The sequence below is a fragment of the Lycium barbarum genome, chromosome 9 (assembly GCF_019175385.1).
Source record: "Lycium barbarum isolate Lr01 chromosome 9, ASM1917538v2, whole genome shotgun sequence".
NCBI classification, from domain to species: Eukaryota; Viridiplantae; Streptophyta; class Magnoliopsida; order Solanales; family Solanaceae; genus Lycium; species Lycium barbarum.
In genome coordinates, this window is record NC_083345.1 from 16961460 (window position 1) to 16976459 (window position 15000).

General features: G+C 33.1%; 2 protein-coding genes across 2 annotated transcripts; both read right to left on the reverse strand.

The window, feature by feature from the left end:
- Positions 1-274: 274 nt before the first annotated feature.
- On the reverse strand, positions 275-2620 carry LOC132610845 (mitochondrial zinc maintenance protein 1, mitochondrial). Its single transcript, XM_060325253.1, has 2 exons — positions 2216-2620; positions 275-713 (listed from the first exon to the last, which is right to left on the reverse strand). Exons 1-2 carry the CDS (start codon positions 2463-2465, stop codon positions 637-639), a joined length of 327 nt encoding a protein of 108 aa, XP_060181236.1. The 5' UTR covers positions 2466-2620; the 3' UTR covers positions 275-636.
- An 8983-nt stretch (positions 2621-11603) lies between these two features.
- Positions 11604-13251, reverse strand: LOC132611704 (uncharacterized). Its single transcript, XM_060326089.1, has 2 exons — positions 13179-13251; positions 11604-12067 (listed from the first exon to the last, which is right to left on the reverse strand). Exons 1-2 carry the CDS (start codon positions 13249-13251, stop codon positions 11604-11606), a joined length of 537 nt encoding a protein of 178 aa, XP_060182072.1.
- Positions 13252-15000: the final 1749 nt, after the last annotated feature.

Below are 15000 nucleotides of genomic sequence, written 5' to 3' on the forward strand. Positions count from 1 at the left end.
AGGAGCTTGTCAACAGGATCGTCCGTGCAAGGTGTATGCCAGTAATGTCCCTGTATAAGTTCTAATAATTTATATGCTAATGAATCCTTTAGGCAAAAGACCGAGCCTGTTTTGGTCTACTACTTTCCTCTCTGGAGTTTTATCCACTGATGAAATAAAAAATATCTACACAATCAGATCACATAAAGGCCAATTATAGGTAGATGTTCACACTGTGCATTAGTTGGTGAAAGGAGGATTTATACCCTATTTGGAGCAGGGCATAATACACGCATTATGCAAATAATTTACAATGTCAATAAATAAAACTTAACTCTTTTTAGTGGCATAGTTAGTTCAACTAACCTTTCAATCATTTATCACAATAGCTATGTTTAAGCAAAGCTGGACGTCTGCTTGCTTTCTAAAGTGGTTGTGGCGAGACAGAGGAGAGAGAGATAGATAGATGGATGCAATATCCACTAATTATGGTCTAAATGTAACAAAAACAGAAAAAATTGAAGTGCAATGACCTTTGAGAAAGCAGAATCTCCGAGAAAATTCCAAGTGGAGAGACTCAAAAGACAAACTCACGGTTTATGAAAGATAAAACGCCAGCACAGCAGTCTAAATGCTCTGAGCTTCCTTGTAATATGCTCAAGCAAACTTCTTAAGAATCTCTTCAGAAGGAACCTCGAGCGTTGCTCCAGCATGTTCTTTCTCAGGCTTCACCACTGCAGCAAACAACATTCCAATTATTGGTAAAAGAGGCAGCAGAAGTGAACCAATGCATGGAAACTTAATAGACCTTATATTCTTCTCTCTAGACACCCTACACATTGGTTAAAACACCACCCCTCACCCTTCTCCATTTGTCTAAGCTTGGCAAAAAAGATACATTTTTTTACTTTATTTTTTCACATAGACCATTTGATTGCACAATTTTGAAAAACACAAGGCACTGTGAAATACTTAGTAATGTCCGTATATGTAGCAATTTACACTTTTCCAGCTATTAGATTAAGTCATCTAAAATGGAGGAGGGCAATTTTAAGAGTAAAAATATTGAAAGCTAACTGTTAAAGTTGAATTACGTCTAAGCAAGAACCAACCTCCACTATAGTAACTTCCTAGTGATTTTCACAAACATAGTGTTCCAAATACCAAGAACCAAAGAAGATAATTTTATTTTATTTTTTGTATGTATGAAGAAAAAAAAGTGGGGTGAGAAAAATTCCACAACTAGAAAAAATGAAAAAGAAAGACTGTATCTGTAGGTGCAATTTGTCTCCTGTGCTCTTCAATAGAATCAATGGGAAGGGGGAATGGTGATGAAAGCTACCTGTATAGCTTTTGAAGCTATCGACTAGGAGCAAAAACTGCTCAACATGGGGAGCAAAAAATGCTCAACATGGTCTCAAGTTCGAAACCCATTGGGTGCAAACAATTTCTGAGGGCCATCAGACTGGGGTAAAAACCCTGAATTACCCGTGGTGCACTTGCGGGAAACTCCTTGCCGAGGGCCTGTGCACCCCCGGGATTAGTCGGGGCTCAAAGAGACCCGGACACCAGGTGCTTAATCAAAAAAAAAAAAAATGCTCAACATGGGGAGCAATAAATTGGGAATGAAGAACCTTCGGTTCCAACAAAAGAAGGATGAGGATGTTGATGTTTATCCAAAATCAGCTTTGGAAAATTTTCAGGTGGGAAATATGATAACCTTTCGTTCAGCTTTTTTCCATCTTCTCAATTAACAAAATCAGGCACTGAGACAATCTGGGCCGTATCTTGGCAAATCCCCTGATGGCCTGCACTTGTGGCTCTCTCTTTTACATGCAACCAGTGATTTTGCGGCCATGGGAATCGAACTTTATCCGAGAAAAATGGAGTATCTCAGCCTCAACTTTCTGAGATTCAAACTTGGGAATTCATTGGTTTTGAAATACATTAAATTTTACAGATATATGAGGAGGAACAATTAGTTTTAAGGTATGAAACCAAAACTATACATTGTTTGTATGTATTAAGGTCTATTAACAAATAGCACAGGAAATTGATAAACGCAATAATTATATCAGATTAAGTTTTTTTAATTACCGAAAGCACCGGAAGGAAAAAAAAAATGCCTTTGCGGCATTTTAACAAACACCTGGTGTGTGTCCAACTGAGCACACCCCATAATATCAAGTAACAGCTCAGGAAATTGATAAACGCAGTAATAGATTTATTTGTTTACCGAAAGCACCGTCGGGGGTAGATTTAGCTTGGACAATCATGGTGGAAATGAACTCAGATGCATCATTGGCGTCATCTAAGAGCCTTTGAATGTCAGCATCGGAGGTGACGTGGCGATTCTCCTCGAAATTGTTTCTGACCTCCGCGGCGGATTTTTGGAGCATGAAAGTATCGCCGGCGAAGGCTTTGTGAGTGGCTTTCAGTACTGATCTGTAAGCTCTAAGTGCTTCTACTGCTCTCCCACTCGCCATCTTAACTATCTTTTTCCTTCTTTCAGTTTGTCCCAATCAGCTATAATATTTAACCCCGCAGCCTGCAACTCTAATTTGTCATAAATCTAATTATCGAGCGATAATTTATATGTTCACTATTGTTATATCAGATAAATTTTTGACTCCAATTGACTTCAATATGGATTTAGGGCTGCGTATCTGGTGATTCGATTCGGGTCCGATAGTTATCGGTTAAATTTATCTGTAATCAATTTATAAACATGTTAAACCGTTAAGATATTGGTTACTGGGTTATCGGTTTAACCGTTAAGATTTCGCGCGAAATTTTTTCAAGAAGAAAGAACCCATAAAAAAAATGGCTTGACCCACCGCTACATAACAAAAACAAGAACAATAGCACAAAACTTAGGTGCCGTTTGGCCGTAAATACCAAAAACAAATTCACTTTTTTTGAAATTTTTGAAGTTAGAGTTGGAGTTGGAGTTGTGTTTGGCCATAGTTTTTGAAATTGTAATTTTTAGTGAAATGTAATTGTAAAAAAGTGAAATTTTTTTGAAAAACAAGTTTTTTTTGTTTTTGGTATCCAAACGCCCAAAAGTAAAAAAAAATGAAAAATTTTCCGGAAAAAAGTGAATAATTTTTATGGCCAAACGGCTACTTAATTACAGATAATTAACCAACCAAACTAAACTTCCAATTCAGTCAAGTACCTCTACTAATTCTTACTCTTACCATCTTTGATGACATTTTCTACAACAACTACTTTGAACTTTTTGTACTCATTAAATTCCTTACTAATACTTTTCATTACTGCAGCACTTTGTACAACAACAACACAACATGCTAACAGCATTACTTGCTTTAGCTACTGGCTTGACCATATAAAATGCACCTCATGAAATTGCAGCAACTTTCTCAGTAAAAGCTTCACACATGAATTGATATAAAGATCAGGCCACTTGAGAGTTGAGAATAGAGAAAAAGGGCAAAACTGAAAGCGCTGTTTATGAAATGGAAGTCAAGTAACCCTAGTCCAACTGACCAAGTGACTTTATATACGGAAGGGTGAAATTGTAATTAAATAATTAGTTATCGGGTAACCCAATAAGAAAAATGGTCAAACCATGACCCGATCCAATAAGCCAATAACCACAAGGCACCACCCGTTACCCGAATCATTAATCCATTAACCCAATAACTCATTAACCGTTTCGGGTTATTGGTTTAACCGTTAATATGCACAACCCTAATATGGAACACCTCAAGAGACCAAAGTGGTTCAACATAATCTTTTGAAATTTAAATAAAAGAATAATTATACATGGATATTTTATAGGGAAAAGGGTCAAGAATACCCTTTTACTCTGAGAAAAGGGTTAAAAATATCCTCCATTATAAATTTGGGTCAAAAATACCCCTCCCGTCATTAAAGTTTTCAAATATACCCCTGTCTTAATGAAAATCTCCAACATAACCCAACTTTATTTTTAAATCCGCTCCATTTAAACCTGACTCAACTACATAAAAAACTCATATGCGACCAACTTGTTCTCGAGTACTACATCTTTAGCCACTAGGCACAGGAGTGGGCAACCCATATGGCTTTTTTATTTAGTTGGGTCGGGTTTAAATGGACCGGGTTTAAAAATGAAATCGGGTTATGAAGGGAATTTCCGTTAAGACCGGGGTATATTTGAAAACTTAATAACAGGAGGGGTATTTTTGATCGAAATTTATAATAGAGGATATTTTTAGCCCTTTTTCCAAAGTAGAGGGGTATTTTTTGCCCTTTTCCCTATTTTATATGTTATTTTTAGATCTTTACCTATAACAAGAAGATCTTTTGAGAATTTTAATAGAATTTTTTAAAAATATCTTAAAGGGTCACAAAATTAATTGACCGCGATCAATCCCAATGGAGGTGGTTATACCCAGTGAATGAGAGGAATTTGTACAAGAAATTTTAGAAATGTCACACCTAATTCTCATGTTATATTAGGAGGTTTCAATAGCTCGTACATAACAAAAAGTATTACTACTGAATTTCAATTGAATCCTTATCAAACTCCATCTTTTTAAGTTGCTCCATCCCAATTATACACTTCATGCTAGAAAATAATTTTACTGTTGTTGAAAAATTTATAACTATATATAATATAAAGTTAGGCATAGACAAAATGATGTGGCACCTCTCTATGGCCTCCATTGATGTTTATTTTTTCTTTGTGGTTTTTTTGCCTTTTTTCCTATTATTTTCCTCAATCACTATTTTTAAAATGCTAAGAAATCTATATTAAATAACCAGCCCATTTACTTTTTGTAATAAAGCCTACTAACCGTTTGTTTTGAAGGAATTAAAACCCACAAAAAAAGACCAAAAGCATCAGTTTTCATCATACGGTGCATTTGTTCCACACTTTGAGTACGCTGTTTGAATTGTATGCTTCATATGCAATATTTCTACACATATCACACCACTATACCTATTATACAAATATGTTGTGTTGTAGTGTTGATAGATCCTCATGAACAATTCTATACTCCATTGCATAATAGTTATTTTTTGGTTGATCTACTTTTTAGGCCACTGCAATTATTTTTTTATTGATTTACTTTTAGGAATTTCTATTTTCAATAATTATCTATCCAATAGTTGCTTCATATATGATTGGGAAATTTAGTGTGATTCTTAATGTATTGTTTGAGTTTCGTTATAAGCGTTCATAGGGGAAAGTTGAATATTCGAACTTTCATTGCCCGACTTTTGAACAATATCAGAGAAGAAGTTAATCGTCCTTGAGAAATACCCGAAGGTACAAATTCCTCACCTTTTGGTTGATGTTTTATTTCATGTATTTATATAGTAAATGTTCTCCTTTTCCCTTTTTTACTTCTAGCAGAATACAAGTCTAAGCATAGAAATTCTGATAAACTTTTTTCTTGGATTACATCTCTTGTAGAGAGACAATAATGGGATTAGTTAAAGTGAGATGATAAAGGTATAGAAACACAGTGAAATATATTTTTCAACCAATTTTTCATGGCAAAATTTATTTTCGGCAATTTTTTCAATCATCTCATCCTCATCAAAATAACCCATATATTTATTTATTTATTTTTCTCCTTGAACTTTGCTCTATACATGGTTATTCTCATTTTTGTGTTTGTTTCCTCACTCTGTTCTCACAACTCATTTAGTATCAGTTTTCTTAATTTATCAATATACTAATTATTTTCTTTAAAGTTTGGGATGTTGCTTTTCTCTTTTTAGGATTAGATGGGAACTATCAAATTAGGTTGGAGCAATTTAACTCCACACCTTTTGAATATGCATTTAGAGTAAAACAAAGGCACTTGAAGGTTTCTCTTTGGTAACTGCTTTTTGGTCTTTGTTCAATTGGATTTAGAGTTATTAAAGTTTATTGTATTAGTTTAGTTGAGAGTTGAGATTAAATCAGTTAAGCATAATGATCCAAAGTATAGAGAGCATATAGATGAACTTTGATGTGCAAAAACATTTTTCACTTCACCTGTTATAATTACTGTAAGACTTCATTGAAAATTATGAAAAAATATTTGATCAATAGAGAATTATTTTCTTTTACATGGTATAGATTATTTAGTTATACTTTATTTTTCGAAAATATATATATATATATATATATATATATATATATATATATATATATAGAGAGAGAGAGAGAGAGAGAGAGAGAGAGAGAGAGAGTGAGCGAATTGTCTTTTTTCTCAAATTTTTAGCTTTTTCTTTTCATGTTTCCTATTAATTATATGTTTAATTATTTTTACTTTACAAAAGGAGTGTAACAGTTGCAACAATCACAATGGTATAATTAAAAAATAATAAATAATCTCCTGAAATTCTACGATAAGAATATAGAACTTGAAAGGTTAATGAATATTCAAGTGTAAGAGTCTAGACTTCTAGACTTAGAGCTTGTTTGGATGGGCTTATGCTTATAAGCTGCAAATAACTTATAAGCTAAAAAAAATAAGTTGGGGTAGTCTAACTTATTTTTTTTGGCTTATAAGCTGTTTTCAGCTTATAAACTGCTTTAGATAAGCTAAGTTAAATGGGTCCAATTATTTTAAGCACAAAATGACTTTAAGCTGGCCAGTCAAACACTAAAAAAGCTGAAAACAGCTTATAAGCAACTTATAAGTCAATCCAAACGGGCTCTTATTATGCAATTAGTATGTTTAATTTGCTTTAGTCGTAAATCGTGAAAGGACAAGGGATTATTCATATCCCTTTCATTGATACATTTTTTTCCTTTTTGAGATGAAAAGTTTCTTTGCTCATACTTTATGCAATTCAGTTTGACAAAATTAATTACCATAACAAAGGTGTACTATAATTACACCTATTCATCGTCCTTACATATATAAAATTGTAATTTTTTCTCACGTATTACTTATGCTTTAGCTTTTCTTTCCTAACATTTGTTCCATACATGCCTTAAGTGTTGCCTTTGTTCGACACCGCATGTTCTCATTTAACTGTCATATTATTTTTGAATTTGTAGATAATGCATGAAATTTTGTTGAAAAAATATATTATTATATCAATATATGTAATATATGGATGTGCAGGTAGCTTGATACCGCTATAGAAAGGGAGCACAAATTTGCAAATTTCATAAAGCATGTAATTACACTCCATATGGATTATGAGGTTTCAAGAAATTTTGACACTTTTTAAAATAATGGTTTTATTCATTACTGGAGTAAAATTATTTTTATATTATGTTATCCTTTCTTTCTCTTTTAGTTTTTGTAATGGAAAATTATTGGGTCATTTATTGTTTTGAAATTTTTATTTTTTTGATTTTGGTATCAGGTCAATGAAGTATTCGGAGAGAGAGGGATTTCTTTTCAATTAATTTATAGTTTTTATATTTATTAGCACGTTAATTTATTTTTTTATGCATTTATGTTGTATTTTTCCCTTTTCTTGGTAGAAACAATAAACTAAATGTAAACATAATATATATATATAACTTTATTTACTTATCTGCTATAATTTTTTTTATATTCGATGTTTATAATTGTAATGAAAAATTATATTTCACTAATGAAATATATTATACAAGAGAATAAATGTTATGACAGCTCGAGCAAATATCAATGAGCTCATAAATTTTAGAGTATATACAACTTATAGTAAGTATGAGCGTAATGCTTAAACTTACAAATATAAACATACAACCATGCTCCGCAAATGAACTGTATTTAAATAGATACTTACAATAATAATATCGCAGATAAAGTCTATCTATTGCTCACACAACTATAGCATCAGCAGCAAGCCACGCAACAACCAACTGCCGCAGCAATGGCAGTAGACGCTGCATACGGTCAAGGGGAGTCGGCTAGAGACATCTTTGCTCGACTACAACCGACCAGGCACATCGACTTCTATCATTGATTGAAACTTCGTCTTTCGACTGCGACAAATTGTCTGGTAAGGCATATGTCAGTGTTCTACATGCACGTATCAATACACTTGATATACATATCAATAGGCTTCATCATTGGTTGCTTGATAGTGGCCCGTCTCATCACGTCACAAGAAATTTAAACTTGATATTTGATATCGTTAACATTGATCCGCTGCCGGTATGTCTTCCTGATGGTACCGAAACACCAGCTATCAAGTGAGGAGGTGCTAAACAGACATCCAATCTTATATTACACAATGTTCTGTTGGAAAAAACTTACCCGCACCAAATGTATACACCCAACTAATAAATAAATGACACTTGTCACATTATTTAACTATAACTATTACTGCTACTTAACCTTAGTTAACCAAATATTCTGCACATAAACTTAGTTAATAATATAAAAATATTCTCACACTATTTCTTTTATCTTCTTAATGATAAGTAATTGACTGTATTTTTTTTTTTTACTTTTTAAATACTTTTGTGCCAGTAATTAACTACATCTCAAAGGTCATAACTATATTTCCTTTCAATGCTTCACTCACAATACATAAACAAATGTTGTTGTTCTTCATACATGATTCTTATTCCAGAAAGCGTGAAGGCTCTCTGTGTTCCTATTGGGGAAATGGCAAGTTGCAACATCTTTCCTTGGCTACAAAACACTTATACAAAGCAATATCTAAATATTGTTCAGCAAATATTAGAACCATGAACCACCAAGAAAATCATAGCTACACTGCACATATAGATTTCGAAAACTAATCAAGACGTGTCAACTAGTTTCCTCACAAAATCACTTTGTAAAGAGTATGGATGTGATAGATGACAAATACTCTGCCTAAATATAATAATCAGAAATTTGCAATAACAAAGAAGAGTTCGGTAATGAAAAATTTGTTTGCAACTAGCAGATATAAGGATAACATTATTTTAGTCAAGAATTTTTTCAAATAAAAAGCTTAATGCACATCTTCGTCACAAATTCAACAAGCAATAAAAAGAAATCAAGAATATAATTTTGATTGCTTTAACCAACGAAGCAATCAAAAGTTTTCTAAAAAAAAATTACTAGCCAACAAAAGAAATTAAGGATCTTTTACGAATGTGTGTAAATATACTACTATCTAAAAATCAAAGAACTAGATTCTCCTTCCCAAATGCCTCAAAATCATAGTATCCCATCATTCTCCGTGAAGATATGACACTTCAATTGTAGTTTCATCCTGTTTTCCATGTACTTGCAGATGATTGCTACACAAATAAGAAATAATTAGAATTAAAAAATATTCAAATATATTAATCATAATTGTATTACCCCTAATGTTGTGAGAGTACCTGTGTAGTATTCTCAACATCTTGTAACAAGGTTAAAAATGAGACATTTGAGTCATCCAAATCCAAGTCAAAAGCAGTATCCTTAAAAAAAGACAAATCCAAGATAAATTAATAATATAGAACAATTGTTTAACATAAGAAATTTATATGAAAAAAGAATAAAAGAAAACTCACTTGTAAATTGACTTCTGATATAGGTGATGTTGCTTGACGAGTGTATACATTGTTCTCAAACAAACTTTTTACTGGCGGTGCATCAACTTTTTGAGATTTCACTATAATCAAACAAAACTAATTAGATTATTACAAAAGTATATTACCAAATGAAGACCTACATAATACTTACTAGTTCTCCCACGAGTCAATTGAGTAGTTTTTTTTTCTTTTTGGATTTCTCCCAATGATTTTAATAGACCCTTTGCGAACGCCTGGTGCCCTTACATATAGAGGATCCAATACCTTGTCTTCTATATTTTTCTTACCATTTTTTGCTGAAGAATGAACAGTGGTGTTGTCCAATTTTCCTAGATAGCCATCCAATTCAACTGAAGCATTTTCGAGATGTCTTTGAAATATTTCTCGACACTTTGTATTAGATTTGCTAAGATAAACAAGATTGTAACAAGTCTTCATCACACTATTAGTGTAAACAACCTCAGATGATTATGAGTTTCCATTGCTAGAACAGCTCTTACTTGGCAAATCTTTTATGGAAACGGGTCAAAAATACCCTTCTACTTTGGAAAAAGGGCTAAAAATATCCTCTGAACTTATTTTGGGTCAAAAATACCCCTCCCATCCTTAAAGTTTTCAAATATACCCCTGTCTTGACGGAAATTATCCCCAAAATAACCGAAATTATTTTTTAAACCCGACCTAACTAACTAATAACCCATAAGATTCCCTTATTCCCCCAATACGTAGGTTTGAAGTGTGAGGGAATTGGGGGAATAAGGGAGTCTTATAGGTTATTATTTAGTTGGGTGGGGTTTAATGATGGAATGGGTTTAAAAAATAATTTCGGGTTATTTTAGGGGATAATTTCCGTCAAGGGGTATATTTGAAAACTTTAAGGATGGGAGGGGTATTTTTGACCCAAAATAAGTTCGGAAGATATTTTTAGCCCCTTTTCCAAAGTAGAGGGGTATTTTTGACCCTTTTCCCAATCTTTTATTCTCCTTCTCACATCTTTGGTCCATCTCTTCAAAATATATTTCTCCGGGATTTCTCTAACCTTATTAGAAGTGAAAAATAGTAGACAACGTGCACATAAAATACCCACAGATTCTAACTTCTTGCAAGTGCATGTCACATGTAAAGTTCTGGAATCCAACTCCACAAACCAATTCTTGCTTGAATTATGCATTCTTACTTCATATTTGGACACTTGACCATCACAATACACTTGCACCTCAATATAACATGCCCCAACTCCTTTGAGAAACTATTTCTCAAACATGTTATAAATCTTGTGAGTGTAGACGGTAGAAACCTGAGCTAAAATTGGACTACCTTTTACAACAAGAGTAGGTCTACCTTGTTTACAGTTGAAGTCTTCATGTTATTCACTCAGTCGCCCCTTATTTACTGCATTTTCTCGTAGTTAGTGACAAATATGTGCAAATAAGTGCTCAAGTAAACCAAGCCCATTTAATACATGATTAATACTTTCACTTCGAGATGAGGCTTTCAATCCAGCACTAAAGACATCATTATTAAAAGATGTGGACCATATGTGTCGAATATTGTAAAGATTCTTCAACCATTTATGTTCTTCTCTATTATACATTGTAAGCATTATCTGCCAAGTGTCTTCAAACTCAGTAATAGAATCACATTCTCACATGCACTTGTTGAAAAGTTTAGAAAAACCTTTATCATTATTAAGTGAGCCCAAATAAGATGGGGCATTCTGGAATATGTGCCATTGACATAATCTGTGTCTAGTTCCAGACATCACTTCTCTAATAGCAATTGCCATTCCTTGAGCTTGATCAGTTATAATAGTTTTTTTTTTTTTTGGGGGGGGGGGGGGGGGTGCAATGCCTCCCATTGACTTTAAAAATGTAGAGAATAACCATTTGAAAGATTTTGCTGACTCATCAGATAAAAAAGCGCAACCAAAAATCTGCCAATGATGATTTATTCCAATAAATGATGCACGAATCATACGATACTTGTTTGTACGATATGTGGTATCAAAATAAACGATATCTCCAAAAATCTCATAGTTAATCCTAGATCGACCATCTCTCCAAAAAAAGTTAGCTATGCGCCCTTCAAAATCAAGTTGAACGTCCCTATAAAAGAGACTTTCACTCGCTTGTCTATTATTAAATTCATTAATAACACTTTAAGCATCCCCAGCTTCCACCTTAGATTTCATCAACTGGTTTATAAAATTAAAACAATCTTTCTTTGAATTGCCTAAAACATCAGCCCCTCCAGCTTCTTCTGCCAAGTAAGAATAGGTTGCAGTTGGCTTTATACTAGCATTAACCATATTTTCAATAACTAGCTTTTTGGCTTTAGTTATAGAATGAGTTGATTTTAACAAATGTCTATTTTTTGGTGAAGCCATCTCATTGTTATGCTCTTTAATAAATCTATCCACTGTGAAAGGACTATTAGGAATTTGATGCTTAAAGATTATCATTGCAGGACATTTTGATAGCGTGTCAATATGACTGCATGACACCTTATTGGATTTTCTTAGCCTTTCATCTTTTTCCCTATGCCTATAGCACACGAAACGTTTTTCTCGAACCACTTCGCTACCTTGAAAATAATATTGCTTATCCTTCCGTACATTGAAACCTTTGGAATGTGCATATTCACAATATAAATTATAAGCCACTTTCTCATATTTAAAAATTTGATTTTTCATTTTCCCTTCTAATTCAATTATGACATTTTCTGAAACTTCCTCTTGAATGTTTTTCTCATTTTCATCTTCCGCTCTAATACCTTCTAGTAATTCTTCGTCACTCTAAGCATTATTTGCCTTCTCAAAAGTTGGCATTCTGATATTTCAAACAAGGAGAAAAATATTTATAACATGTATAATCATAGAAAAGGAGAAACATACATGCAACAATAACCAAAATTCCCTCAAGTTCATGTAATAAAATATAAAAGACTAAACTAATACTAATTGACAATAAAAGAAAGCAGTAGCAGAAAGAGACATTAGCTTTTTTGGTTTAAATTCGTATATAATATTCGATGATCAAATAGTTGAAATTGATTCAGATTATTAAGAAGAATGCTTGATAATTCATTAAAATATAACAGATATAGACCTTAGCTTTTTTCTACATGCATATGTACTTACGTATGAAGTTAAGGAATCACCTGTTTGAAGCCAATTTCCTTATTCCTAATAAGCTTAATTTGAAATCCCACCCACTTCAAGAATGTTGCAAAGTTTTGGAGTAAGCAGAATGCTAGAAGACGAATGAGCAAAGAAAATTGATCCGATGACGGCAACCCTAACTTAACTGATGTGACGTTATTAATTTTGCTACTTGTTTTAAATTTTTTCTTTATTAAAAATAGGACTCTAAACCTTAGTTTATTATCTTTGGTTAACTTAACTGAATTGGGTGCATACACCCGGTGCAGGTAAGTTTTTTCCCTGTTCTATGTGCTAAATGTGTCTTGTAATCTTATTTCAGTTGGGCATTAATTGTAGATCATAAATGACATGTAACATTTGCTAACAAGTTGTGTGTGATACATGACATACCCACTTCGAGGACGCCGATTGGTATGGGTGAGCGGTGAGATAGGGTGTCCTATTTCCGACGTGTGGCACACGAGACACACCAGGTCGCATACTATGTGGAGACATACAGATTGTGGCATCAGTGGATGGGGCATCCTTCAAGTCAGCATTTATCTATGTTGTCGGGCTTAGTTAATATACCTTCAGAAAAGACAGATGGTAGTGCTTGTGATGTTTTCTTTCGGGCTAAACAGACTAGAACTCCTTTTTCCATTAAGTGATAGTAAAGCCCTTGTCGTTTTTTATTTAATTCATGATATGATATGAGGTTATATCGTCGTTGTTCATTTAGTGGTGCTTATAATTTCTTAATTATTGTCGATGACTTTAGTAGAGTTGTCTGGGTGTATTTAATGCTGGATAAAAGTGAAGTTGGAAAACTGTTGCGTGAATTTTGTGCTATGGTTCAAACACAATTTTCTAAAACTTTCAAAACAATTCGTGCCGATAATGGCTTTGAATTTACAAAAGGGGGAATGTCAGAGTTTTATAAAAAGCGTGGAATAACTCTACAAACGAGTTGTGTTAGAACTCCTCAACGAAATGGACGTGTCAAAAGGAAACAGACACACATTTTTGAAGTAGCTAAAGCATTGCGATTTCAAGCAAATTTGCCTTGTGAAATTTTGGAGGCATGTGTTTTAACTATGGTCTTCTTAATGAATTGCACTCCCACCACTCTACTACATGGAAAAACGCCATATGGACTTTTGTTTAGTAAACCTCCTTCACTTGCTTACATTCGAGTTTTTGGTTGTCCTTGCTATGCTCATCTAAGCCTAGGACCAAGATAAAGTCGATACAAGAAGCCGAAAATGTTTTTTCCTTGGTTATCCTCATGGGCAGAAAGGATGGCGAGTCGATATTTTAAAAGTAAAGAAATGTTTGTGTCTCATGATGTCGTCTTTCTTGAACATATATTTTCATTTGGCGATGATATATCCTCAGTTGCTATGCCTGACTCCTCAATTGAAGACGACTCTTTAACATTTGATGATGCTTCCTTGGAGAATTCGAGGGTCTGATAGGAAGTGGTTATGAACACGGTAAATGGGAGCTCTCAAGCTAATATTACGAACAGGGGTGTTGGGCGCGGGGGGGGGGGGGGGGGGGGAGGGGTTGAGTACTATATAATTAGAGAAATGTATGGTACTCATAAAAATCTAATAATGGGTTTATTAAGAGAAATGTTTCCTATTGTTAGACCAGATAAAAGTTATGCTCCAATTGACTTCAATATGCACGTATAAAACACCTCACAAATGGTTCAACATAATTTTTTTTTAATTTAAATGAAAAAAATGACTATACATCGATGTTTTATATGCTATTTTTAGTTCTTTTACCTATAAAAAGAAGGTTTCTTGAAAATTTGATATAATTTTTTTTATGGGTCACAAAATCAATTGAGCGTGATCCATCAATGAAGGTAGTTATACACAGTGGATGAGTCAAAAAATTATATAAGAAATTTTAAAAATGTCACACCTAACACTCTTTTTATATCAAGAGGTTTCAATGGCTTATACATAATGAAAAATATTACTAATGAGTTTCAATTAAACCCTGTCAAACACCCTCTTTTAAGTTGGTCCGTCCCGATTACACATTTCATGCTAGTAAATAGTTTTACTAGAGTTGAAAAAACGAAATATACTACAAAAGAAAAAATGTTATGCCAACTAGAGATAACATCGATGAACTTATAAAATTTAATATATATATATATATATATATATATAACTTAAGGTAAGAGTGAAAAGATTTTTGGACCTAAATCTATATCTTAAACCCATATTTTAGACAAAAATACAAACTAGTTTCACTTAATTTTTTTTTTTTGGTAATGCAAGATAATTATTTAGCCATAAAACAAGAGCTACAGAAATTATATCCAGAATATACTAGACTAAGTATTACTCACGAAAATCAGTTAAGACTACAAACATTAATAGATATAATA